We start from the raw sequence: 27,533 nt of genomic DNA, 5'->3' as shown, positions 1-27,533 counted from the left end.
GCAATATAGCAATTAAAGATACAAGATCTTTTATAGTTAAAAATACCTTTATTTTAAATAAAACCTTTAAATACAGTGTAAAATAGTGGACCACTTTTCAATCAATCACTTAATCTTTACGAAGTATACGGCCATTTGGGCTAGCTTGTAGGAATCCAAATGCATTCAGAGGCCATACCTGCAAAATATAAAATGCCAAAAATCAAAAATCCACCTTTTTTTCAATAAAAACTATACAGGGAAAAAATTATAACAACCATGGTCACATTTTAGCACCTGAAATCAGAAAATTATTAAAAACTTAACTTCATATTATTGGTTTAGTTTAAAAACACCTATAAATTAACAACTTCAAATAATGAAATTGCCATTTTTCAGCTCAAAAAAGGCAATTGTAGGTCTTCAAGTAACATATCTCTGTCCATGGATCCCAAAAATCACAATAGTAACATCTCTCCAATAAATACCAAGGCAGACTTTTATATATCAGGTGTTTGGCAGGCTGAAGGGAGCATCCAGTAAACTAAGGGGTCCTTTTACTAAGCTGCAGTGAAAAGTGGTCTTATCATGCCCTTACACAGGGTTTTCTTGTGCGCTAAGGCCATTTTTCCCACAGCCATAAAAGGGCCTGTTCTATTTTTTTTGTATTAATGGCCATGCACTAATGTTCCCTACATATTTTTATTTATTTCAATGTGGTTTCCACAAGTTTGGAGGTAATTTTTCTATTTAAAATGTAACCAATATTCAATAATCAATAGTAGAAAAACTCAATTTCATCTAACATATCTACAGTGATTCTACATAAATTTAATATTCAAAAGAAGGAAAAGGCCTCATGTAAAAAAAAACAAAACAGATATTTCCAAAATCAGTGAAGGAGCCATCCAGTTTGTGGGTGTTAAGGGCTCACAGGATTTTCCTGTGTTAACCCGTTAGCATGTGGTAATGGAGATGCACAAACTGGTTAGCACAGGAATGCCCACTATATGCCTCTGACATGCCCATGAAAAAAAAAAATGGAAACATTTCTTTAGTTTATGCAAGTTACCAGAGGACACCTGAGTGCATCCCATGCTACTTCATTTTAGCTGTGTTAGGTGTGAATAATGCCTAACACAGCTTATTAAAAGGGACTCCTAAGGGAAGGAAAGGATTTTGGATTTGGCTCACAACTTTAGTCATGGAAAGTTACATACAGGTACACAGTAGGGATTTTCCTGTCCTTGGAAGGCTCACAATCTAAGTTTGTACCTGAGGCAATGGAGGGTTAAATGACTTGCCCAAGATCACAAGAAGCAGCAGTGGAATTTGAATGGGGTTTCCCAGGTTCTCAACCTGCTGCTCTCTTAGCTCACCCACACTAAAACATGTTTTACACTATTTTCCAGCTTAAAAATTTGCTGCACAATTCTCCCTCCTGCGATATCAGTACCAGTGGCGTAGCTAGGGTAGTTGACACCCGGGGCTGGTCAACTACCCCCAAATCCAGTACTAGGCATACCGAGAATACAAAACACTCAGGACCTATAGAGCAATTCTGCCATACCATAAGCAGTAATTTGTACTAGTCACACAAGGAAAAGGAAAGCATCTTAAACACTACAGGGAGCACTAGAACATCAATTCACCTATTGTAAAATGAAAACAGACAGATTAGTACAGATCGTCGATCCTGCACAGTCAATGCCAACCGAAAGCCATGTCTTTTTCACAAACACAGATACACCCTAATCCACTATAGAATAAGTAATCATAAGCTTTCTATTTAGACAAAAATTAAACTGAACCCCCGATGCCAGACTCTGCATACAATGCAACACCACAGAAACAGAAAATGTCTCCTAGTACTGTGCAAAATATAAAGACAGCAGATGTAAATTTGAAAAAACTAACAAATACCAATCACCACTTTACAAATTAACAAATAGAAATAAAACAAATACAGAAAATAAAATAATACCATTTTATTGGACTACTACATTTAGCTTCCAGAGGCCAAAATCTCCTTCCTCAGGTCAATACAGTATAGTGCTGTTACAGTATCCTATCCTGACCTGAGGAAAGGGGTTTTGTTCTCTGAAAGTTAAGTCAAAATGTATTAAAATTAGTCCAATAAAAAGATTACCTTATTTACATGTTCTATTTATAAACATAGCTACAATACTATATCCTAAAGCAAAAAAATGAAAATATATATTTTATTTACAGTTTGTTGTCTCTGGTTTCTGCTTTCCTCATCTTCTTTTCACTGTCTTCCTTCCATCCAGCATCTGTCTTTGCTCTCTCTCTCTGCCATCCAGTGTCTGCCCTCTCTCGCTCTGCTCCTTCCATCCACATCTGCCCTCTATTTCTGCCCCTTCCATCCACCATCTGCCCCAGTCCGCCATCTCTCTCTCTCCCCCTTCCATCAACATCTGCCCTCTCTCTCCCCCTTCCATCCACATCTACCCTCTATCTATGCCCCTTCCATCCACCATTTGCCCCAGTCTGCCCTCTTTCCCCTTCCACCCACCATCTGCCCTTTCTCTCTGCCCCTTCAATCTGTCTGCCCTCCCTCTCCCATCCATCCAGGGTCTGCCCTCCCTCTCTCATCCATCCAAAGTCTACCCTCCCTCACGCTCCCCCCTTCCATCCAGGGTCTGTCCCCTCTCTCTCTGCTCCCTCTTTTCAGGCCCCAGTTACAGCCCCCTTATTCCACCTGCCCCTAGTTCCAGCCCCAGCCCACATCTCCCATCTGCCCCCCTTTACAGCCCCACTATCCCACCAGTCCCCAGCCCTATTCTACTACTTACTACTACTTAACATTTCTAAAGCGCTACTAGGGTTACGCAGCGCTGTACAATTTAACATAGAGGGACGGTCCCTGCTCAAGGAGCTTACAATCTAAGAGACAAGTGAACGGACAGTCCGATAGGGGCGGTCAAATTGGGGCAGTCTGGATTTAGTGAACGGTAAGAGTTAGGTGCCGAATGCAGCATTGAAGAGGTGGGTTTTAAGCACAGACTTGAAGATAGGCAGGGAGGAGGCTTGGCGAAAGGGCTCAGGAAGGTTGTTCCAAGCATAGGGTGAGGCGAGGCAGAATGAGCGGAACCTGGAGTTGGCGGTGTTGGAGAAGGGTACAGAGAGGAGGGATTTGTCCTGTGAACGGAGGTTACGGGCAGGAACATAGGGGGAGATGAGGGAGGAGAGGTAGAGAGGGGCAGCAGACTGAATGCATTTGTAGGTAAGAAGGAGAAGCTTGAATTGAATGCAGTATCTGATTGGAAGCCAGTGAAATGACCTGAGGAGAGGGGTGATATGAGTAAATCGGTTTTGGCGGAATATGAGACGTGCCGCAGAGTTCTGAACAGACTGAAGGGGGGATAGATGGCTAAGTGGGAGGCCAGTGAGGAGTAAGTTGCAGTAGTCAAGGCGAGAGGTAATGAGAGCATGGACGAGAGTTTGGGTGGTGTGTTCAGAGAGGAAAGGGCGAATTTTGCTGATGTTAAAGAGGAAGAAGCGGCAGGTCTTGGCAGTCTGCTGGATATGCACAGAGAAGGAGAGGGAGGAGTCAAAGATGACTCCGAGGTTGCGGGCAGATGAGACGGGGAGGATAAGGGTGTTATCAACTGAGCTAGAAAGTGGAAGAAGAGGAGACATGGGTTTTGGTGGAAAGACGATGAGCTCGGTCTTGGAAATGTTCAGTTTCAGGTGGCGGTTGGACATCCAGGCAGCAATGTCGGATAGGCAGGCTGATACCTTTGCCTGGGTCTCTGCGGTGATGTCTGGTGTGGACAGATATAGCTGGGTGTCATCAGCATAGAGATGATACTGAAAACAATGAGATGAGATCAGGGCGCCCAGGGAAGAGGTGTAGATTGAGAAGAGAAGGGGTCCAAGGACCGATCCCTGGGGAACACCAACAGATAGGGGGATAGGGGTGGAGGAAGATCCATGAGAGTGAACTCTGAAGGTGCAGTGGGAGAGATAGGAGGAGAACCAGGAGAGGACAGAGCCCTGGAACCCAAATGAGGACAGTGTGGCAAGAAGTAAGTCATGATTCACAGTGTCAAAAGTGGCGGATAGATCAAGGAGGATGAGGATGGAGTAGTGGCCTCTGGATTTGGTAAGGAACCCATCAGTCCCGAGCTTCAGCCCCCAGCCACTTCTCCCTGTCCCCTTTTCAGCCCCTAGTTTCAACCCCAGCCCTTTCCTCTCACCAGTCCCGAGCTTCAGCCCCAGCCAGTTCTCCCTGTCCTCTTTAAAGCCCCCAGTCCCCACAATTTCAGCCCCTGCCCCTTTTCAGCCCCCTTCATCCACCACATGCCTTGTATCCCCCCTTTTCAGCCACAGACCCATTTTCCCACCAGCCCCAAGCATGGACCCATTTTCCCTCCTGCTCCCTTGTCAGACCCCAGTTGCAGCTTCAGACCCCTTCTCCCATCTGAGCACTCCCCTCCCCAAACCCCTTCTCCTCTCTGAGCTCCCCCACCCCTCCCCAATCCCCTTCTCCCCTCTGAGCACCCATCTGAGCTCCCCCACCCTCCCCAATCCCTTTCTCCCCTCTGAGCTCCCCCTCTCCCGACCCAGTCCCGTCCCCCCTCCGTCGAGAGCCGACAGAGCCCTCTTCTCCTGCCACGACCCTGCCTTTTTTAAAAAAATCCATGCAGCGGCGCAGGCAGCACCTCAGGTCTGCCCTGTGTGTGTGTGCTGTGAAAAGAGAAAATCGCCTCGCTGACGTCGGGCCTTCCCTCGCTGTGTCCCACCCTTGAGGAAATAGGAAGTTACCTCAGAAGAGGGCGGGACACAGCGAGGGAAGGCCCGACGTCAGCGAGGCGATTTTCTCCTTTCACAGCACACACAGGACAGATGCAAGGCGCTGCCTGCGTCGCTGCATGGATTAAAAAAGGCAGGGTGGTGGCAGGAGACGAGAGCTGTTGGCTCTCGACGGAGCACCCCCAACCCGCTGACACCTGGGGCGGACCGCCCCCCACCGCCCTTGCTACGCCACTGATCGGTACTGCAGGTAAGTGAATCCTATGATAAATTTGGATTTTACACTGCTGCAACCAGAACTTTCACAACCCTATCCCCCAATGCACCCTACCTTTTTTAAAACTAAAGAAAACCCTTATCTCCCAATCTTCTTAAATACTAAAGCTGATGTCCCATCCACTGAACTGATCTATAGCATCTGCCTACTCCTGGTGGGCAGCACTTCTGCCCTGGCATCAGCCCCTACTGGTAGACCACAATTGAGGATACCAGCACTAGGGGCTGGTACCATCCACTACCACCATGGAGCCACAATTATGGCTGGGGAGGCTATCGGCTCTGGGGAACTGGTAAAAGTGAATTGATTTTTCACTCTTTCAAAAACTGCAAAGACCAGGGGACACTCAATGAAATTGATTATCCGACTTTCTGGCATATCCGACAGACCCCCCCGGTGACGTCACATGGTTTCTCTCTCCGTTTTCCAAACTCAGTACTCTACTTTTATCACCGTTGTGAGCCGGGACCCTGCTTTTACAACCTTTGTTTCTGCAGTTTGAGGGGTTACCATTGTTTTTCGTATTATCTGGCAATGGTTCGGTCCCGTTTAGGTCGGATAATTGAGACTTTACTGTAAATAGAAATACTTTAAAAACAAATAGGAGGAAATACTTTTTCACTCAAAGAATAGTTAAGCTCTGGAACTCATTGCCGGAGGATGCGGTAACTGCAGTTAGCATATCTAGCTTTAAAAAAAAGTTTGGACAAGTTCCTGGAGGAATGTTGCTACTAATTGGGTTTCTGCCAGGTACTTGTGACCTGGATTGGCCACTGTTGGAAGCAGGATATTGAACTAGACGGACCATTGGCCTGACCTAAGGCCAGACGCACTGAACTTAATGAGCCATTAACGAGCAAGTAGTAAACCGTGGCATGCACAAAAGGCTTCGCCGAGCCATTTTCCGATCATGGTAGCTGCTAACGAAAACGGAATGCAGATGAGCAAATTAGTACCCCAATGTGTATAAATCGTATTGTAATGAGATGCACTACCGTTTTCTGATTGCCTAACCGTGGAAAATCCAACGGGAGGTCTGTACCTCTCGTTGGGGCTGCATGGGATTTATTCGCCTCTAAAAACTTCTATAAATTTAACAAAAAAAAATCGGGAAAAGAAATGTCCAAGTGCTCGTCAGGGACGTCCTTCACTCAAAACAACTAGCCGGAAACCTTTGCCTAGCCACATCCAAGTGCTCGACAGGGCCGTCCTTCTAAAGTGTCTAACATGGACGTCCTTCACTAAGAACGTCCCTGACGAGCACTTGGACGTTTTCCCCCCAGATTTTTTGTGATGGGTGCAAGGACGTCCAAATCAAAAAACTATTTGGATGTCTGTTTTGATTATGCCCCACCTCCAGGTCTCTCTCAGCCAATCACAGAGCATTTAGCTGACACCAGTGACAGCTAAGTGCGCTGTGATTGGCTGAGAGAGACCTGGAGGAGGGGCATCGGACGTGCTGCTAACACCCTGGGGCAAGGTGGCCGGAGCAGAAGCCGCCGATAGCTGCCAGGTATGAGTTTGATGACACGGTGTGGAGGGGCTTGAGAGAGAGGTTCTGAACTGCGGACAAGGAGGAAAGTAGAAGACTGAAGATCGGTTCCCCAATCCCCGGCTTGCAGATGCAGTTTGCCACCTGCGGGATGCCGTACAGGGAGAGAAGGTGTGCCTCGGCAGAGACGTCCTTTTTTTTGTTTGTTTTTTTTTAGTGAAGGACGTCCATAAAGGATGTCTTTAGCACGTGCACAGCAGCCAGCATAACGCTTGGCTGCTCTGCGCATGCTCGACCGGCCGACTGGCTTCCGAGGGAATAGAGAATGCAAATGAGCTACAATGAGCGGCTCATTTGCATTCCGTTTCCTTGATGCATGGCCGTTCCCTACCGATTCACTATGGAATCGGTAAGGGAAGGGCTCTTCCGAGGACCTTAGTGCATCTGGCCCCTAGTATGGCTATCCTTATGAATAATATAGGAGAAAAGTTAATGCAAAATATATGATTCATTTTGTATAATAAAAAGCTGCTATGCATGCATTTGTATGTGACTCAGCTCATTAATTTTTACAACACACTCTAGGCCAGATTTTCATGTTATGGTGAAATAAAACACATTAGGTGCAATTAATATACATTATGGACCCAATTCTGTAAATGGTGACCAAATTTAGGTGCCTATAAAATCGTGCTCAGAGTTCATTTATAGACTTAGCATTTGGCGGAAGGATTTACAACAACTGAACCTGGTGTAAATTTTTGCATCTAAATGAGGCATAGATCTCCCTTCTGTAAAACTGCGCAAATTCCAGGTACAGCCCTGATCCACTCATTCCCCTCCCCCTTTCAGATCCACACATAGATCCCAGCGCCTAAAGATGTGCGTGTAAATGTAAATGCAAATTAGTGCCGATGGTCATTATCACCCAATTATTGGCACTGATCAGCTCATTTGTCAATTGCAAGCCCAAATTTGCGCATGCAATTTTGAGCGCCATATATAGAATTAGGGTGTATATGCATGTACCATTTTAACTGCTCTTTAATGCAAGCTATAATAGGGCTTAGTAAAACAGACCTTTAATTTTGGATTTTTAGTTATAAAATCTAATACTTTACATAGGCTAGAAATTATATTCTCAAGCACTGGAATTGCTTATGGATGCATAATCACAAAATTTAGATTGTTTTGATAAATTCCTCAATCTGAACTTCCCCAGCTGTAAAGGAATTAAATACAGTCGTATGCCACTACTTTTGCATACAAAAGCACACAGATATGGAACGCATTACCCATGACCCTGAAAACCATGGACAATCTAACCAGCTTTTGCAAATTGTTGAAGACACATCTCTTCAACAAAGCCTACAGAGTACATCCTTAATGAAACAAACCATTCCTTAAACCTCTCAGGTTCATCAAAAAGCACCTCTCACATGACCTTACCCAATACCTTCCCATCTAAATCCCCATCTACCTCCAGCCTACTATCGATTGTATTCAAGATCATGTAATGACTACATCATAATAATACTCTGTAAGCCACATTGAGCCTGCAAAAAGGTGGGAAAATGTGGGGTACAAATGCAATAATAATAATAATAAATTTATACAAGGTCCAAGATTTCTCTAAGATTAATCCATCTGCTTCATTCAGGGTCCAGTTTTTACTGTTCAGTAGTACATACATGTTAGAGATTAGAAGAATTTTCATGTACGCATAGTCCTGAACTCTAATATAACTTCCCAAACAATGGATCAGTGCCACTACTTAGATAGATAGATAGCTCCTATTGAGTTACTTGTGCTGATAACAGTAGTTCACTGAAATCTAATAATGTTAAAATATGGCAAGACGCAGGAAGGGCATTTAAATGCCAAAAGGGAGTATTTTCTGTGAAGATTGTCCTTGATCTTTAATGGCACTCTGCCAGTAGAGTTTAAGAAACCTTACTCTGTACACAGGCCTGAGCAGTAAACCTTTGTCCTCAGAAGACTGCACCCTGCTGAATGCCTACAACTGTTCCCATAATTATACTTCTCAAGTGTCACAGCTTAATCTGAATGTGCCACATTTCCATGGTAAACTGCTGTGATTGTTATGAAAATGAAAGGCAGAGTTCAAGTTTCTTTGTTTTTAAATACATAGTTGATGTGTTGGTTAAGAAGTTGGATAGCTGATGTTACTTCTCTGGTTTACCGGAGCAGGTTATTATAAAATATGAATATTGGCAGAGTTAGCTACGGCCCAGTGCCTCTTCAATGTGATGTTTTGGTTCATATAAAGAAGGAAACTTTATAATCTGTCTAGTGTTTTTAAACAGATCTGCTTTCTTGAAAGTAGCTATACTTAAAACTTTGTTATCAGGTCTTTTAAAAATAACTGATTATATTAAATTGGTAGTTACTACAAAGTAGCAAACTCCTTACTAGAAAAGGACAGCATAACTTGTGACATGCTGTTCCAGCAAATATCATGACAACTCTTGCACTGGCATCCTGTTGTATATGATTATAACTGGACTGAAAGAAAATAATTTATGTTTAACAAATTTAATGTTCTGATTTCTTTCACTTACTAGTAAAATGCAGTTTTGACTATTTCCAGATGTGAATAAGATGTTGTCTTTATGAGTCGTGTATGCTGCTCGTTTCTGTCTTGTAAAATAGACATGAATTTAGGACAGAAACGTTATTGCTCTTAACTTTATCTGGATATTTAACAGGAGAACAGTGGTACAGCCCATTCTGGCTGCTTTCTATCTGGATTTGATTAAATGCAGCAGCTAAAGTTTAAATATCAACCTGTTAGTGTCAAACATTTTCTATTAAATTTAACAACTTAAGAGTCTATGTACTACTGATGGGCTTTTCTTCCATTCTGTTTCTACAGACAAAATGCTTAGTAATACAGATCCTAAGTATTAGAAGAAAACTCTTTTGTTAATGAAAATAAGTAAAACCTCACAGTTAAAAGTAAGTTTAAAAAAATACATGATTGGAGTGTTGCACAAAGACACATTTCAGCCATGGCCCTTCTCTAGGGACAGATGTAAAGGAAAGATGGAAGGAGAGCTGGAACCTCAGCAAACTCCTCTCCTACCAAGTTTCAGTCAAATCCATCCACAGATAGAGCCCTCAATACAAATGTGCATGCAGAAGGATGGGTGGACAGAGCTGCAACAATAGGTGCTTCTCATTGAAGAAATGTGATTATGATTTATCATACTAAGAAAACATAGTAACAGACTAGAAAACAATTAAGCAATTAGGAAATTGATGATCTGTATACACAAGTACCTTTAGGAAAATACGCCCTTTAATTAGTGCATATGGAACAGGCCCATAGCTCCTAGAATCTGTAGAATTCTTGAGATTGTCACCTTCCAGCCAAACATGTCCTTTTGGTACCTGCTCAATAGAAGATAGCACAATGAGTATGGTATGTTAAAGCCCTTCAGATGTGTAACTTCTGCATCAGTGGTTCCCAAAGTTCTGTAGTATCCCCAGCCAGTTGGGTTTTCAGGATATCCTCAACATGCCCTACGTCCGTGGCATGCAAATTTATATCATGCATATTCATTCTTTATAACTTTATATCTTGAAAACCTAACTGGCTGGGAATCCTCCAGTACAAGCGTGGGAACTTCTGTTTTATATGGTACTAGTAAAAAAGGCCCGTTTCTGGAACGAATGAAACGGGCGCTAGAAAGGTTTTCCTGGGAGTGTGTATGTTTGAGAGAGAGAGCCAGAGTGAATGTGCGGGTGTGTGACAGAGTGAGACTGTCTGTGTGACAGTGTGTGTGTGAGAATGAGAGTGTGTGACAGGGCCCCCTCCCGTGTTCCTAATGCCCCTCACCCCGTTTCCTCCCCTCCTTTTCCTCCTCCTTCCCACACTTTGGGTTCCTTAAGGCTTTCAAAAGTCTATGTACCCCCGTGGCCCTAACGCCCAGTATCCGGATACCCCACCGCTTTCCTCCTCACCCCTCCCCCAAGATGTAATACTTTCACGTCCTTCATTTTTTAAAAAAAGTGTCCTATCTACCCTGTGTACAAATGCCCGGCATTCAGATTGTGTTCCTCTCGTAAATTTTCATTTCTTTCATTCATTCAGAACTTGCCCCCCCCCCCCCCCCCCGAACACTTTTGGTTCCTTCAGTCTTTTAAAACTCTCCTATGTACCCTGTGTGCTAATGGCCAGCATTGAGATTGTTTTCCTGTCCCAAATTTGCATGTCTTTCAGTCATTCACAACTCCACCCCCCCTTCTCCAGTTTAACACTTTCGTTTCCTTCAGTCTTTTAAAACTCTCCTATCTACCCTGTGTCCTAATGGCCAGCACTCAGATTGTTTTGCTTTGCCAAATGTTCATGTCTTTCAGTTGTTCAGAACTCCCCCCTCCCCCCATTTAACACTTTCGGTTCCTTCAGTCTTTTAAAACTCTCCTATCAACCCTGTGTCCTAATGGCCAGCACTCAGATTGTTTTGCTTTGCCAAATTGTCTGTCACTGAGGTCAGTGCGTGCCTGCCTAGCAGACCACTTCCGGCAGGCACGGTCCCAAGCACATACTGTTGAAGGTGAGAATTATTATATAGGATGAGTGCTATGGTGTATGTCATAATGAACTGATTTTCATATATCATGGGTTATATGAAGAAATATTTCCAAGTATCTGTTGTATCACATATTTTCCAAAAATAATAGTTTGCAATAAAATAACCTAAAATGAAGATATAAGTAGTTAGACCACAGTGACAAGATCATTAATTTAATAAACTTCAAGGGGGGTCATTACAATGTTGACTAAAATCTGGCCTCCTGTGACAGTAGCAACCACATCCTCATCAACACCCTGAGGCTAGCACAGAGGCTACAACTGTTAGTGGGCTCATGATGAACTCAATGGTAATTGATTCTGACATCAATTACAAATAATCACATCATTTTATCAAAGTGGGCTTGTGAAAGTCTTAATTAAGATCACAGTTCTTTCTATGTGCAGGCAGGATCCACATCACATAACATTGTAATAATGGCTATGAACAACCATAAAGTCTTTTTATAATTTGCAAAATTAACGATGGTGACCTTAAATTATATTTCTTCCAGAGTTAACAATATGCTGTGCAATAGTTATAAAACTTAATGAAGTTTCCAACTATCTCCTCTTTCCTGTGGTGAGACACAGTATCGTGAAGCCCAAAGGCAGCCTGTTTTCATGCTAATGTTGCTGCCGGCAACGCATGTAAAATTTACAGGATCGTAGTGGTGGTGGTGGGGGGGGAGGAGGGAGCAATGCTGGATCTGAGGTGGGAGAAAGAGAGAAAGAAACCTTAACCATTGGACCAGGTGAGGCCCTGGCAGTGACATCACTTTGGCACCCTGATCCAGTGGCTCACCTAGACTAATGGTCAGACTGTCCCTGTTAATCAGATTCAGGCTGCATACCTGTGAGACGAGCCACAGTTCTGGGGTGAGCCTTCACTGGCACCATAGGGTCATGATTTTATATTTAAAATTTATACCCTGCTTCCTCCTAAATGGTTTACAAATAAAACCACATAAAATCCAACACAGAATCATCACAGTAACAACCTGTCAAATATAAAGAGGTGCATCTTCATATCAAAGACGTAGTAAATGACGGCAGATAAAGACCTGAACATCCATCCAGTCTGCCCAACAGTCACACTCATGATCAATTCACGATTAAACCAACAATGAATGTGATATAAAACACTTGATCAATGTCTATCTTTAGTATTTCTGGACCATTGACAGTAAAAGTTCACCTTGCATTTAAATTAAGAATTCCAAGTACAGGCAACAGCACAGTCATAAGTTCTTGGTGAAAAGTCATTGTAATATAGCAGATGACAGCAGATAAATACCTGTACGGTCCGTCCAGTCTGCCCAACAAGATAAATTCATTACATATGGTATGATGTGATACTTTATGTATACCTGATCTTGATTTGTTCTTGTTCTAAATTTCTGAAGCTGTCGATGTCCTGAAAAGCTCCAAAGCAGCTCATCCAAATCTGTTCAGCCACGATCAGGGCACAGACCGTAGAAGTCTTGCCCAGCACTGGCTTTGCTTCCCAATTATTGTAGATATTCTTTAGCATCATGTTAGTTGAATGTTCTAATGCATATTTATTAGGTGTATCATTAATATTATGCTAATGTATTGTATTTCTGGTATTTGAATTCCAGTGCTGTTAAATGTGTATATTTTTGATACTGTTTCATAGTAGTTCTATTACTAGGTTTCAATCTACTTTTTTCAAAGTTTACCTCATTTATTGAATTTATGTTTATTCTTGGTAATTTTACTATTGTTATGCATTGTAAATTTTATGTTAAACTGTACCTGCTGTACACTGCCTTGGGTGAATCTCTTCATAAAGGCAGTTAATAAATCCCAATAAATAAATTAGCGGTTTTGCTACCTAATTTCCGCTAAGCTTCTTTGGATCCATTCCTTCCAAACAGGATTCCTTTGTGTTTATCCCACACATTTTTTAATTCCATTACTGTTTGCATCTCCACTACCTCCCGCAGAAGGGCAATCCAGGTACCTACCACCCTCTCAGTGAAAAAAATACTTCCTGACATTATTCCTGAGTCGGCCCCCTTTCAACCTCAATTCATGTTCTTTAGTTCTACCACCTTCCTGTCTCTGGAAAATGTTTGTCTGTGGATTTATGTAAGCCCAGACTACAATAATGGCCAAGCCTCAATTTATAATGTCTACAATTTTGATGGGGGGGACCCAGTATAGAATATGGTCTGCAAGGAAAAGGCACCAGACCCCAATCACTGATATTTTCCAATAGCTGCTAATATGGATTAAATAATAAGCAAGTTTTAGCTGTGGGAGTAACCTTTTTCCTAAAGTTTTCATATAAGTGCTTGGTCACTTATGGGAACGACAGGTATATTTTTGTTGATCCCTCTTATTTAGAATCTTTTCTTTTAGACAAGCTGGTTCTTCAAGAAGATGATACTTAAAAGTATTATTGGGTTGAGTTTGTTGGATGCGGATGAGTATATGATATATATTTTTTCTCCTTCTGTTTTGCAGTTTTGTTTTTTTACTTCTTGAATAATTTTCTTCTTGGAATACTAGTCGTTTTCACCTCCCATGGAGTAAATTATGTTATAATTTCTTTAATGTATTTTTTCATTTGTTTTAGCTTATTTTTCTTTAGTGTGTATTGTAATCAATGTGGATAATCAGTTTAAAAAAAAAAGGCAAGACTACAAAGAACTTTCGAAGCACCCTACAATGTAATGGACAAGAATATAATGATCTTGGGCAAGTAACTTTACCCTCAACTGCCTAGGATACAAACTTTGGGGCCATTTTACTAAACGGCATTAAGATCTAATATCCGCTTATACCCCCCCCCCCCCCAGGATTCTATATAGCATCCCTAGAGATCTGTGCTGAAATCCAAGCATATACTATAACAATGCACGTAACTTAATTGACAAGCCTATCAGCGTTAACAGCACTTAACAAGCAAAAATGAGCACTAATTGGCAATAATTAGAATTTATTTAATTTATTTGTTACATGTGTATCCCACATTTTCACACCTATTTGCAGGCTCAATGTGGCTTACATAGTACCATAAACGCGTTCGCCAAGTCCGGTAGAGAAACAAATACATGGTGATGTTGTGGTCGATTAAGGTTCAGGCACAATGGGGGATCGAAGAGAGGAGAGGTTATATAGTGTCTAATACGAGCTTTGGTTTTGCTGTGTTGCAGAGTGTAGACATTTATGTTGGGTCGGTAGTGTATGCCTTTTTTACGCAAACATCTCCCTAAGCGTATTCTGTAACACACTGCTCCTACATTTTAATGCATGCAGGCAAAAAGGGGTGTTTCATGGGCATTACAAAATTTACATGTGTTGTTATAGAATATGGCCCTCTGCGCCTAAATCTACACACCAGGATTTACGCCACATTTTCACTGGTGTAAATGGATGCATGTAGTCAAACGCTAGTTAAGCATATTCTATATTCTGCACCTAAATCTACGCAGCACTTATAGACTACAGTTAGGTAGAAATTTCTAGGTGTCATATATAGAATCTGGCCTTTAACAGATTAAAGCAGTTTGCAGTAATATCCCATTTTTCTGCACACTATTTACATGTTTATCTATTTATATAATATTTTGTACAGAATATGTGTGGAAGTATTTAGCACATCCTGGTTATCACACACTAACTGGCTAATGCTGAATTAATATGGGAGCACTTAGTGCATCTTAAATAGGATGCGGTAAGTGCTACCCCTTTAATTTTTTGCAAGTCCCGCATACTAATGGAAAGATTAGTGCGGGACCAGCACAAAAATAAAGAATCCTAAATATTGCTGTGTTGAATCTGGGCTTAGCACACAGGAACGGGGGCCCCTTGGTAAGCCTTCAAGGGAAAGGAAAATACCTACTGTACCTGAATGTAATTCACCTTGAACTAGTGCTGGAAAGAGGCAAGTGCCAGAAACGATTTTAACTAACCTAAAGCTAAGCCTATGGTTCCCAGTTTTAACAGCCATATTAAGAAGTGTCACAGTCATCTCAGAGCCAGTGTTAGGAGGGTGGAAACAGGGCTCCATGGGCTGACCAGAGGCTACAGAAGATGTAGCCTTTTAGCTGGCTTTAGATCCCCCCTACTAAATTTCTGTCCTGGGCCCCAGCAAGTGTAACATCAACCCTAGCTCAATTGTGTGAAACGCTGTATTACTACTACTACTTAACATTTCTAAAGCGCTACAAGGGTTACGCAGCGCTGTACAGTTTAACAAAGAAGGACAGTCCCTGCACAAAGGAGCTTACAATCTAAAGGACAAAATGTCAAGTAGGGGCAGTCTAAATATCCTGAATGGAAGTATAATGGTTATGTGCCAAAGGCGACATTGAAGAGGTGGGCTTTGAGTAAGGATTTGAAGATGGGCAGGGAGGGGGCTTGGCATATGGGCTCAGGGAGTTTATTCCAGGCATAGGGTGAGGCGAGGCAGAAAGGGCGGAGCCTGGAGTTGGCGGTGGTGGAGAAGGGTACTAAGAGGAGGGATTTGACCTGTGAGCGGAGGTTCCGGGTAGGAACGTAAGGGGAGATGAGGGTAGAGAGGTAATGAGGGGCTGCAGATCGAGTGCCTTTGTAGGTATTCTGATCCAATAAGGCAAAGGAGGACTCAGTTTCTCTATCATGTTGCAAACATATAGATTCAAGAATTGGTAGACCTGTCCCTGTACTGTGGTACTTCTCAAGTCCTGACTGATAGGGTCTGAAGAAAATGTTTTTGCCACAAAATCCTAAAGATGAAGTAGCACAACTTTCACTAAAATGTTTCCCAAAAAAAGGGAAACTAGTGACCACTGAGCACTAGTTGTCAGAGAAAACATGGCCCAAAATTGGTCTCTTTAAAATGGGCATTACTACAGCCTTCCTAAATATTTTATAAAGTCCTTTGCAAATAAGTTAATAATTTAAGATTTAAGTACTTCTGCATCTTTACCATAAGCTTGAGGGGCCTGGATCCTCTAGAAAAAGTAGTTGCATGCATAGACTAAAGCAGGATACTTAAATTGTCTTTTGTGACTTCCTTAAATCTAGATAGTGTAACTTTAGGAAGCTGAAAAGTCACTTAATTTCTTGAAATACCATATTTCTATCTACAAGGTAAAACAAAAGTAATTTACATATTATACACGAATTTTTACAAACATGCTAATAGGAAGAGTACTTCTGTGGAAAGGGTAGAAGAAAGGGAAGGTTAAGAAAGGAACTTAGGGGAATGAGAGAAATGAACCACTTAAGGTGTGTTCCACTGTAGGATGAGGTTCTCATGTATGCCTGAGGGGTCAAGTGTTGCTGTAAATGAAGATAAACAGGTAAACCTTCAAAAGGGTCTTGAATCTAGTTTGATCTTGTAAAGAGCATTCCATGTGAAAGCTTGGTTCTTCAACCAGGCCTTTAATGGAAGAACTAACTAACTAACTTGCTAGTCTCACACATACATATAAGGAGTGGCCAACTGCACATACTGCAGCAGGACATGTTTATCCACTCCTACCCTAGCTGAGATAATATCGAATCACCTCTCGTGTAACTTTCTTTAAATTAGTCCCCTTATTTTCTAACTCCTCTTACTCACTTACCTATGTGCCATCTTTGCTTATACCCTACCCTTTGCTTATACCCTATTAAAATGTTCTATTATGTATTGTGTTGACATTGTAAGTAGTATACTATGCCATACTTTCTATTGTTATTTGGATATTTTGACTGCTGTAATTGTTCTTTGCTTATGTTTGATTTATTCTTACTGTTCACAGTCTTGAGTGAATGCCTTCAAAAGGCGGTAAATAACTCCTAATAAATAATAAAATGTACGTGGGCCCAAATATGAGAAGCATGTTCTCCTTGTACATTCTAATCAGTGGGAGAATGCCAAAGGGCTACTAGGGATACCTCATCATGTTTGAATTCTGTATAGACTAAAAGAATCTTACCATAAAAAAGCGTAGCCAAATCACTTGAATCAAAATCCCAACAGCGACGGGAAATTTTCCATAAGGCACATCAACTCCTTTACTATTTTAAATAAGAGTCTTCGACTGATTTCTAGAGCTCTGAAAAAGGGCAGCAAGGAAAGCTTTCTAAGCTTTCGATATAGCTGCTATAAAGTAAACTAACTTCATTATTACAGGCTAACATTTTTAGATTGCTTTGTGATCAGTGGAACTGTTATACTGATGCAATTCTTCTGCATACTAAGCCAAAGAGATGCCAGTTCTAAGGACTCTCACTTGTTCAAGAGCTAATAGGCTGAAAGATATTTAAAAGCCTGGTCCCAGGCACTTTTAGGCATTATGAATAGGTATCCATAACAGATATAGTTATGTTTATAGGAACACCTCTTGAAACTGCTGTACATCTTCTTTTTGGAACATATCCTGGAAAATAGCTGCAACAAAATAAAATGATTTGATAGTGACAAAAATACCCCTAGCAGGTGCTCAAGGCTGAAAAATAGGCATAAAGTACACTACTTGAAAAAAAGAAAGCCACAAAAAACTTAAGGGGTCCTTTTACTAAGATGCGCTGAAAAATGGCCTGCACTAGTGTAGGCATGTGTTTTGGGTGTGCGCAGATCAATTTTTCAGCGCACCTGAAAAAAGGCCTTTTTTAAAATTTTTGCCAAAAATGGATGTGTGGCAAAATAAAAATTGTTGCGTGTCCATTCTGGGTCTAAGACCTTACCGCCACCCATTGACTTAGCGTGTAGAATGACGATTACCGCCACGCACAGGAAAATAAAAATTATCTTCCAGCACGCGTAAAACAATATTACCACCCGGGCCACATGGTAGCCAGGCAGTAACTCCAAACTGAGGCGCAGAGGATGCGTGTACATGCCTACACAGCTTAGTAAAAGGGCCCCTAAGGTTTTTACCATGGACATAAACTCGGACATGCTGAAGGGACCAGAACCTGAAAACAGGTTAGATTAGCTCCACAGAAAACACTGCAGAAGTTCTGTTCGACAGGTGTGAACGTGTGGTAAGACAGCCCTAATGCTATTCAAGAAGATGTTGGAGCACCAGTTTCTACACCAGGCTCCATTGGCAATGTTACCCATGTGTGAGATTCAGCAGCCAGCCTGAACTCAGAGCATATCCAAGCAAACTTTGCCCCTCCCTACCACTTGTGAACCATAAAGTGGGGTTTTTGTAACAGCCTCTAGAGTTAATTGCTGAGGAACTCCAATAATAATCTCTCTCCTCTATGAGTGAACACTATTTTTTTTCCAACAATTATTAATGATACAGTGCTCTATAATGGAGTAATCTACTATAATAAAACGCACCCTCAACGTTCTGAGGACACTGATGTCACTGCAGGCACTCACACACCGGTTCGTCAGCTCATGGTGGTGAAGCCACAACACTCACCATGTCTTCATGCCCCGCCCTCGCGTCACATGTGATGACGTCGAGGGCGGAACACGTACACAACAAGGCAAATGAACACATGGGGAGCAGTAGGGAAACACGCAGAGCGTGTTTCCCTACTTCTCCCCTTCCAACAAATTGCAGCCGCCGAGGACGTGCCCATCACCCCGCCCCTTTAAAGGGACCACCATGCCCCCCCATCGCCCCCTCTACCCCTCATCACCTTCCCTCCCCCTGTCACCTCCCCTCCCCTTACGCCACTATCCCTGGTGGTCTAGCGGTACCTGTTCGCTCGGGCAGGAACAAAAGAGCCCCCGCTTTCCTGCCCAGAGCGCTGCTGCTAGCTGCCCGTCTGCATCGTGTGTGAGTCCGGCTCTCGGAGTTTCAAAATGGCCGCCGAGAGTTCAAGCTGCCTCGCAAGACTTCAATTCTCGGCGGCCATTTTGAAACGCCGAGAGCCAGACTCCCACACGATGCAGCAGGGCAGCTAGCAGCACCGCTAAGGGCAGGAAAGAGGGGGCTCTTTCTTTCCTGCCCCGACTGAATAGGTACCTCTAGACCACCAGGGAGACTAGCGTAAGGGGAGGGGAAGGGAGTCCCGTGCCCGCTAGCGCCCATTTCATCAGAGGCAGAAACGGGCCTTTTTTTAACCAGTTTTATAATAAGATGTCTACAAAAATTCTCAAAATGCACCTATTTTATAAAGGCAACATGGAGGAGCATTTAAAAATAAAAACATCCTGCTCATAAAGTCCAAAAAAATGTCCATCTCACAGCCATAATCAAACAACAAAAACATCTAGATTTCCTGGTCGATTATGACTCTGAGATGGATGATTTTGCACTGAAAACATCCAAAATGAACTGTCCAACTTTTGAACGACAAAAAACAGAGGCAAACATCTCTCTGACATCATTTTCAAAAAATCATGGCCACACAGATGTCCCTGCAGAACAGAGGAGTAGCCTAGTGGTTAGTGCAGTGAACTGTAAACCAAGGGACACAGGTTCAAAACCCTACTATAATTGTTTTTTTGTACATCTGATCCCTCCGGGATCTGAAAAATACCTGCTGTAGCCTTCAGGCTTGCAGGTGTCTTATATATTTAGGCACAGTAAATATGTTTCACTTTCTAGAAGGCTCAGAATTTTTATTTTTTAAATGTTGAAGTAGGACTTGAACCTGGACCCCTTGTTTCAAAGTCCACTGCACTAACCAGTAAACTACTCCTCTGACCTGGTTGCTGCTTTGTTCAAAATGGCTATAACAAAGAGCCTGGTTTTCCTTTCCAGTTTCATTTTCAGAAGAGGGGGGGGGGCAGCAATCACTAGGGGATTAAGGAGTGGAATTCATGCCTTAATCCCTCCAGTGGTCAGCTGCTCAATTAGAGCAACGTTTTGTAATGTGGATGTGACTGAGACAGGTATAGATTTAAAAAAAAAAAAGTCCTTTTTGGACATGGATGTTTCTTCCCATTCGAAAATTCCTGTTGGATGTGCTACTTTTGGGCCTAGTCTTTCCCAAACCACACCCCCTTGCTATTTGGACATTTTTAGCAAATGGACTTTTTTTTTTTTTTTTTTTAAGGCATTTTATGATGTCCATCTGCTTTGAAAATGAGCACCATAGGCTTCTATGTGCCTTTATAGAACAGGCTCTTAGATTAACCCCTAGTAGTGCACAACTTCCACCTCCTCTGCTTGAGATATGCCCTAGGAATGCCTACACGCAGATCACTTAAAAGTTGGGTAACTGTTTTAATAAACCACTTCTCCTTTTTTATTCACTCGTTTCTGTGGTTTTTATGTAATCTGCTTTTATCTTGTTAATTTCTCAGTGGTCAGATTAGCGCCTCTTGTTTTTGTATCTCTCCTCTGACAGTAAAACTGAATTACACCATTAGTTAAACCAGCTTAACATTACTTTTAAATGTTTTATATATATTTTTAAATGGTAATAAGTCATTTTGTATCAACTAAACACCTGATTTTGTTTAAATGTATAAACATTTTTAATGTAAAATATCGATTTATATTTACCTGTAATCTATTCCTTAAAAATCCAAAACCTTAGTGTAATTATAATGCTTGTAACTTTGTTTAAATCTGAACCTTCCAAAACCACTTTCACCTATCAGGAAATTTAAAGAAAATCTTGCACCTCTTTCCTTTTTTTTTTCCTATTCAGTGTGAAAGCTTTCTTCTTTCTTCAGTTAAGATAAGACCTAATCTTCATACTGGACCAAAAAGAATAAAGACTAGTTTTGTTCTGTCCTTACTGGAATCTGTTTCTGTGCCTCTTTACTACAGCACAAGCAACAAATGTAATTGCTTCATAGCCTCGGGGTGTTCACTTCTTAAAAAGAAGCTTTACTGAATAAACTAGAGCTCTTACTTTTCCTGATTAAAGTGAAATATCATGAAAAGACTTTACCAAATCAAATTACAGAGATAGTAGGTTCTAATGAATTGTCCTTTTTTTTTAAATTGGGGAAAGGTAGGATTTAATTTAAAAAATGGTACTGACAACAAATTTTGCAGACTTCAGAATGGGTTATAGTCAATTTTAAAAATTTCCACATCGCCATCAATTCGTGTCTCCCTAAGACTATACATTGTACAACCAGCAACAGGTTACTTGTACTTGGGGTTTGCATCAGGTAGGTGCACTAGATCTGCTTGTGTATTTGATTTATAAGCTGTTACTTTAGGCACAACTGAGGAGCTAGCTGCCTAATGAAAAGGAAGATTAGAATGTAATACTATAAGAATTGAATTTCATTTTCTTCAACACTATCTTCTTCTTAGTGCAGAAAAGGAAGTAGGAAGTGAACACAGTAAGACAGCTCAAAATGAGGTATTGCATCAGTCGTGCTGAATTTTAACCAATCCTCAATTAACACTAAAGGGCCTGTTTACTAAACTGTGTTCCACTTGAGAGTCCATGGGAAAATCCATAGTAGATAAGGCCCTCCATGGAATTTATAAATTCTTATAAACATCATGGTATGTTTGTAAAATATCCCTTAAAAAAAGTCTTCTCATGCAGGAAAAGCACAGAAACAGCAATTCTGCTATTTATGTCACAGAACTGCTGTGCATTTCCAATACTTTTCTCTCTCCAAGCCTGAGTACCTTCAAGCGATAAACATCTAGATCACATTTCAACAAGGAAACACTTACTATTGACACATGAAACGAAAGGAAAAAAAATGATCCTCCATTGCCCCAGTTACAAAAATTTAAGATTATGAGTCCTCTAGGGATAGAAAAAAGTACCTACATAAAATGTGTACAGTGCTGCATTTGTCTGGTAGCACTATAGAAATGATTAGTAGTAGTAGTACTGTGGATTAAGAACTAGTTAAGAGATAGAAAACAGACTAGGGTTAAATGATCAGTATTCTCAATGGAGAAGGGTAGATAGAGGGGTTCTCCAGGGATATGTGCTGGACTGCAGCTTTTTAACATATTTATAAATGATCTAGAGATGGGAATAACTAGTGAGGTAATTATGACACAAAGTAATTCAAAGTTGTTAAATCACAAGAGGATTGTGACAAACTGTGACTGCTTCCCCCTTGATTGGTAGCATGGAATATTGCTACTAATTGGGTTTCTGTCAGGAACTTGTGACCTGGATTGGCCACTGTTGAAAGCAGGATACTGGGCTAGATTGATCATTGGTTTGACCTAGTATGGCTATACTTATGTTCTTAAGCTGCATACTGGCTGAGCCAGAAGACCCTGGCATATTCGAATGCTGCGCCAACTCCAAAGATGTGCTGCCACCGACCATTTCCTCTGTGCCCAGAAGGATTCTCAGGTTGCACACACTGCAACATTTTGACGCTGGCCAGCGGGTTCCACAGCACAAACACCACTTATCTGCCTCCCTGGGAGTCGCCATTCACCCCGACTGTCACCAGCGCAGCACCGCGTATCATAAGCAGTGAATCAGGATCCTTCCCCTGCACGAAGTAGAACTTGCAACCCTCCAAGTGGTTCTCAGTCAAACTTTAGTCAGACTTATCACTCTCGGCTGCTCCCCCCAAGCTCACAGTCTCCACAATTCTTAACACAGATAAGAGGTTCAGGATTGATATTCTGTTCCACGCTCTCTAGCAAACCTCTTTCCTTCTCCCTTTTTTTAGGTGGTTGTGCTGGAAAAGGAGAGCTCCACAGGAAACAGGGGAGAAGTGAAAGGAGGGAATTAGTAAATTTGCCGGGCACCACAAAGAGGGATCTGACGATCTCCACATATAACTCTGCAGACTCAAGCCATCTGCAAAAGGGATCAGTTGACCAAGAGGGGCATAATCGAAAGAGGCGTCCAAGTTTTCCTGAGGATGTCCTTGCAGGATGTCCCGGCGAAAGGGCGGGGAAACCCGTATTATCGAAACAAGATGGGCATCCATCTTTCGTTTCGATAATATGGTCGGGGACGCCAAAATCGCGAAATTTAGGTCGATCTTAGAGATGGTCATCTTTATAGATGGTCGTCTTAATGGAAACCAAGGACGCCCATCTCAGATACGACCAAATCCAAGCCATTTGGTCGTGGGAGGAGCCAGCATTCGTAGTGCACTAGTCCCCCTCACATGCCAGGACACCAACCGGGCACCCTAGGGGGCACTGCAGTGGACTTCAGAAATTGATCCCAGTTGCATACCTCCCTTACCTTGGGTGCTGAGCCCCCCAACCCCCCCCCCAAAACCCACTCCCCACAACTGTACACCACTACCATAGCGCTAAGCAGTGAAGGGGGGCACCTACATGTGGGTACAATGGGTTTCTGGTGGGTTTTGAAGGGCTCACATTTACCACCACAAGTGTAACACGTAGGGGGGGGGGATGGGCCTGGGTCTACCTGCCTGAAGTGCACTGCACCCACTAAAAACTGCTCCAGGGACCTGCATACTGCTATCAGGGAGCTGGGTATGATATTTGAGGCTGGCAAAATATATTTAAAAAGTTTTTTTTTTAGGGTGGGAGGGGGTTAGTGACCACTGGGGTAGTAAGGAGAGGTCATCCCCAATTCCCTCCGGTGGTCATCTGGTCAGTTCGGGCACCTTTTTGAGGCTTGGTCGTAAGAAAAAATGGACCAAGTAAAGTTGCCCAAGTGCTCGTCAGGAACGCCCTTCTTTTTTTCCATTATCGGTCAAGGAAGCCCATGTGTTAGGCACGCCCCAGTCCCACCTTCACTATGCTTTCGACACGCCCCCGGGAACTTTGGTCGTCCCTGTGACAGAAAGCAGTTGAGGACGCCCAAAATCGGCTTTCAATTATGCCGATTTGGGCAACCCTGGGAGAAGGACAACCATCTCCCGATTTGTGTCGAAAGATGGGCACCCTTCTCTTTTGAAAATAAGCCTGCAAGTGAACCAGGAGCAAATTACTCAGAACTACATCCTGAAAAGTGTGTCTATCCACCTGCTGGAGATAAGAAATACGGAGGAGTTGGACTGGATGCTAAGAGAGATACGTCTCAGCTCAATTTTCAGTTCTCTATCTCCACCTGCTGGTTGATGGACACAACTATCCCACAGGTTCTGGAATAGTGGGAAGCTATATAACAGAAGTGCTAATTTTAACCAGATCTGTTCAAGCACACTGACATGCTACATTTTACTGTGCCCTGTGTGAACATTATGTAATTGCAAGATAAACTGTCTTTCATATATGTACCAAACAAAACTGTATTTTCAAAATAATAGATTAATGCTGAAAAATAATTAAAAAAATTCGCTGGACCCAGACCAGATTCCCAGCATCTGCAGATCATTTTTGAAAATTAACAAAGCTCTATAACTCCACTTCTTTGATCTGTAAACATTATCTTCAGAATTCTGTTAGCTCTAGTTAGCTACAGGAAGAAGGAGCCACATCACCTCCCAAATGAGCTTCACTTCAGCACAAGAGCAAACATATTTCCCTCCCATCAGCTGCAGTCAGGGCATTAGCAGGATGCTGTGATTGATTATCAAGGGAGCGTTGCTCAGAAATGGATGTGTAGCTCAGGTTTTTATCACCAGGACTAGCAAGAAACGAGTTCCTTATTTACAGACCTTAGCTGTATTAAGTGACATTATTAGGTACTTCTTCTGTTTAAGAGACACAAAAGCTTAGCATTATCAGTAGCTTGTGATACACGATCCCAGGATTATGTTCCATGCTTTATGTTTATAAATAGGAGCTGCTGTAAGAGAACATCTGATACAACACTTGTACTGTACTGTAGCTTGAACACTTCAAGCTACAGTAAATAGTAATAAAAGTGAATGCAAACACTACATCAGGATATAAAGGATTTGAATTTCTAATCCAGAATTCAAGAGTAAGGTTTTTAATACTTAAATTAGCTAAGTGATAGCACGAATTGATCTCATATAAGAAATTCTTAAAATCAATTTAATATAATTTGATTCCGTGTAAAAACATTTCACGGATCTACAAACTATGAAGCTATGTTTCTTTTCTGTTCATATGTTATGGAATTTAAAAAATATTTGTAAGCATTTGTGAAGGGATGAGTTTTAAAATTAAGAATAGTAAAATGTCTATATTTTTTATTCTTTCCAACCCAACAGAAGTTGGAAAGAATTATACAGAAGGGGTAAGATGACAGAATAAGTTTGAAAATACCCCAAATCAGACTGGAGGTTGCAATGATATAAACCCCACCCCCTCCCCCCAAAAAGACCCAATGATTTCTATGGAAGAGGAGTTTCCACTTCTGTAGTATAGCTAGTATAGAAACTTAGTGAAATGTACCAGTTAGAGAACATGGCAAGGCAGTTAAAAGGTGGAATTCAATACTGTGCATCTCCTTGGGAGTCCTGCTACAATTTTCCTCCACATATCACCCTCAAACCAGCGGGCAAACAGAACGTTTAATCAGACCCTGAATACCTTTCTCCAAATGTATGCCAACTCTCGACAGGACAACTGGTTGTCACTGTTACCATGGACTGAGTTCTCTTACAATAATAACACCCATGACTCCTCTCAGACATCATCATTCTATTCGATATATGGCCGTCATCCACATGTTCCATTGCCCATCCCTTCGACCGCTGATAACCCAGCTACTCAACAGGTAATCCAAGACATTCAGGCTATCTGGACGCAAGTGCGCCAGCAATTACATTGAGCCACTGCCGCGTACAAACGATAAGCCGATCGGACCAGACCTGTCACTCCTGTCTTCCTCCCAGATCAGACTGTGTGGCTCAACACTAAATACCTACGGCTCCACGTGCCAAAAATTTGCACCCAGATTTACTGGACCCTTCCGAGTACAGGAACGTTTGGGGAGATACATGAAGATACATAATGCCTCCCATGAATCCCTCCTTAAACCCTATACTGCTTCCAAGTGGCATCCGGAACAAACCAATCCTAGTCTCACTGCTCTCAATCCAGATGCAGAATATGAAGTTGAGGAGATTCTGGACTCCAAATGTCGAGCAGGTTCTTTATACTATTTACTTGTGGAAAGGGTTTGTTCCAGAGGATAACTCTTGGGAGCCGGCCACACATGTCCATGCTCCTACCTTAACGTGAGACTTCCACTTCACATGTGCCGTAGTCACACCACTCCTCAAAAAACCTTCATTGCAGCCTACCTGTCCTTCCAACCATTGCCCCATCTCCCTCCTCCCTTTCCTAACCAAGATACTTGAACGTGCGTTCACCACCATTGTCTTGACTTTCTTTCATCTCAAGCTATTCTTGATCCACTTCAATCTGGCTTTCGCCCTCTTCATTCAACTGAAACAGTGCTTGCTAAAGTCTCCAATGACCTGTTCCTGGCCAGATCCAAAGGTCTCTATTCTATCCTCATCATTCTCAATCTATCTGCTGCTTTTGACACTGTTGATCACAGCCTACCTCTTGATACGTTGTCCTCACTTGGATTTCAAGGTTCTGTTATTTCCTCGTTTTCTTATCTCTCCCATCGTACTTTTAGTATATACTCTGGTGGATCCTCCTCCAATTCTATTCCACTATCAGTTGGTGTACCTCAGGGATCTGTCCTGGGACCTCTTCTTTTCTCCATCTATACTTCTTCCCTTAGTATTCTGATCTTATCCCATGGTTTTCAGTATCACCTTTATGCTAATGACTCCCAGATCTACCGCTCCACACCAGAAATTTCAGCATGAATCCAGGCCCAAGTATCAGACTGCCTGTCTAACATTGCTGCCTTGATGTCTCTGTCACGTATACACAGCAGGAACCTGGGTTTGTGAGCCCTTGGGCCACTGCCGAGGAGCAGCAGCGGCAGGAGAATCACCCCAACACCAGATAAGGCAGACCGGAACTGGAACACAGTGGACTGGAGTAAGGCTTCACCTACACTTGGCCACCTTTCACCAAGAGTTGAGCTCTGGGCTTCAGGCGGCCGGTAGGACTTGCAGGACAAGGCAGGACACAGCAGCAGGCTGACAAATAACAGGAACACTAGAAACACGCTGGGTTCCAGGAAAAACAGCAGGCAAACGAACAATCCAGAAGCAAGCCGGGTCAGGGCAGGCTGTAGACAGAAGAATAGTCCAATAAACAATCCGGGTCTGGGCAGGCGGCAGGCAGAAGAATAGTCCAAAAAACAAGCAGAATAAAAGTCACCAACATGAAAAGCACAAAGGCACTGCAACACGTGACACCAAAGGAACGCCTCTGAAGAACCCTGTTGCAAGGCAACTAAGAACCTTACCAGGTGGTTAATAAAGGCAGGTCACAAGGGAGTTCACCAGGTATGGGTGCTGCTTGGTTCCAAAAAACTCCCAAAACAATCTGGAGAGCTGGAAGATCCGGACCGGACCAACATATCTTCTGGCACATGGTAAACGGTAAACCATCACTTCGCAGCATTCCCCAGGTCTAATCCCCGGGGACTGAGGTTACTGCGAGCCAGGGACCTGGGCACAACCGTGACAGTCTCGCTGCCATCTGAAACTAAACATGACCAAGACTGAGCTTCTTATCTTTTCCCCTAAACTACCCTCTCCTGTTCCCCATTCT

At 42.4% G+C, this 27,533-nt stretch overlaps 1 protein-coding gene across 11 annotated transcripts in view; it reads right to left on the bottom strand.

Annotated features, from left to right (window-relative positions):
* Positions 1 to 27,533, bottom strand: part of IMMP1L (inner mitochondrial membrane peptidase subunit 1) — an 84,360-nt gene continuing 56,827 nt past the window's right edge. For 10 of the 11 annotated variants that reach the window (XM_030200671.1, XM_030200676.1, XM_030200668.1 and 7 more), the window contains 2 exons: positions 9,831 to 9,941; positions 1 to 178 (listed from right to left, as the gene is read on the bottom strand). In XM_030200671.1, the coding sequence (XP_030056531.1) occupies positions 110 to 178; positions 9,831 to 9,941 (180 nt within the window). In that variant the 3' untranslated portion in view covers positions 1 to 109. The remainder of the gene's footprint in view (positions 179 to 9,830; positions 9,942 to 27,533) is intronic. The other variant, XM_030200669.1, reaches the window with a different exon arrangement.

Source organism: Microcaecilia unicolor, chromosome 4 (assembly GCF_901765095.1).
Source record: "Microcaecilia unicolor chromosome 4, aMicUni1.1, whole genome shotgun sequence".
In the NCBI taxonomy this organism is placed as follows: Eukaryota; Metazoa; Chordata; class Amphibia; order Gymnophiona; family Siphonopidae; genus Microcaecilia; species Microcaecilia unicolor.
The sequence above is the reverse complement of the archived record's forward strand: the minus strand, read 5'-3'. Positions and strand labels throughout refer to the sequence as shown.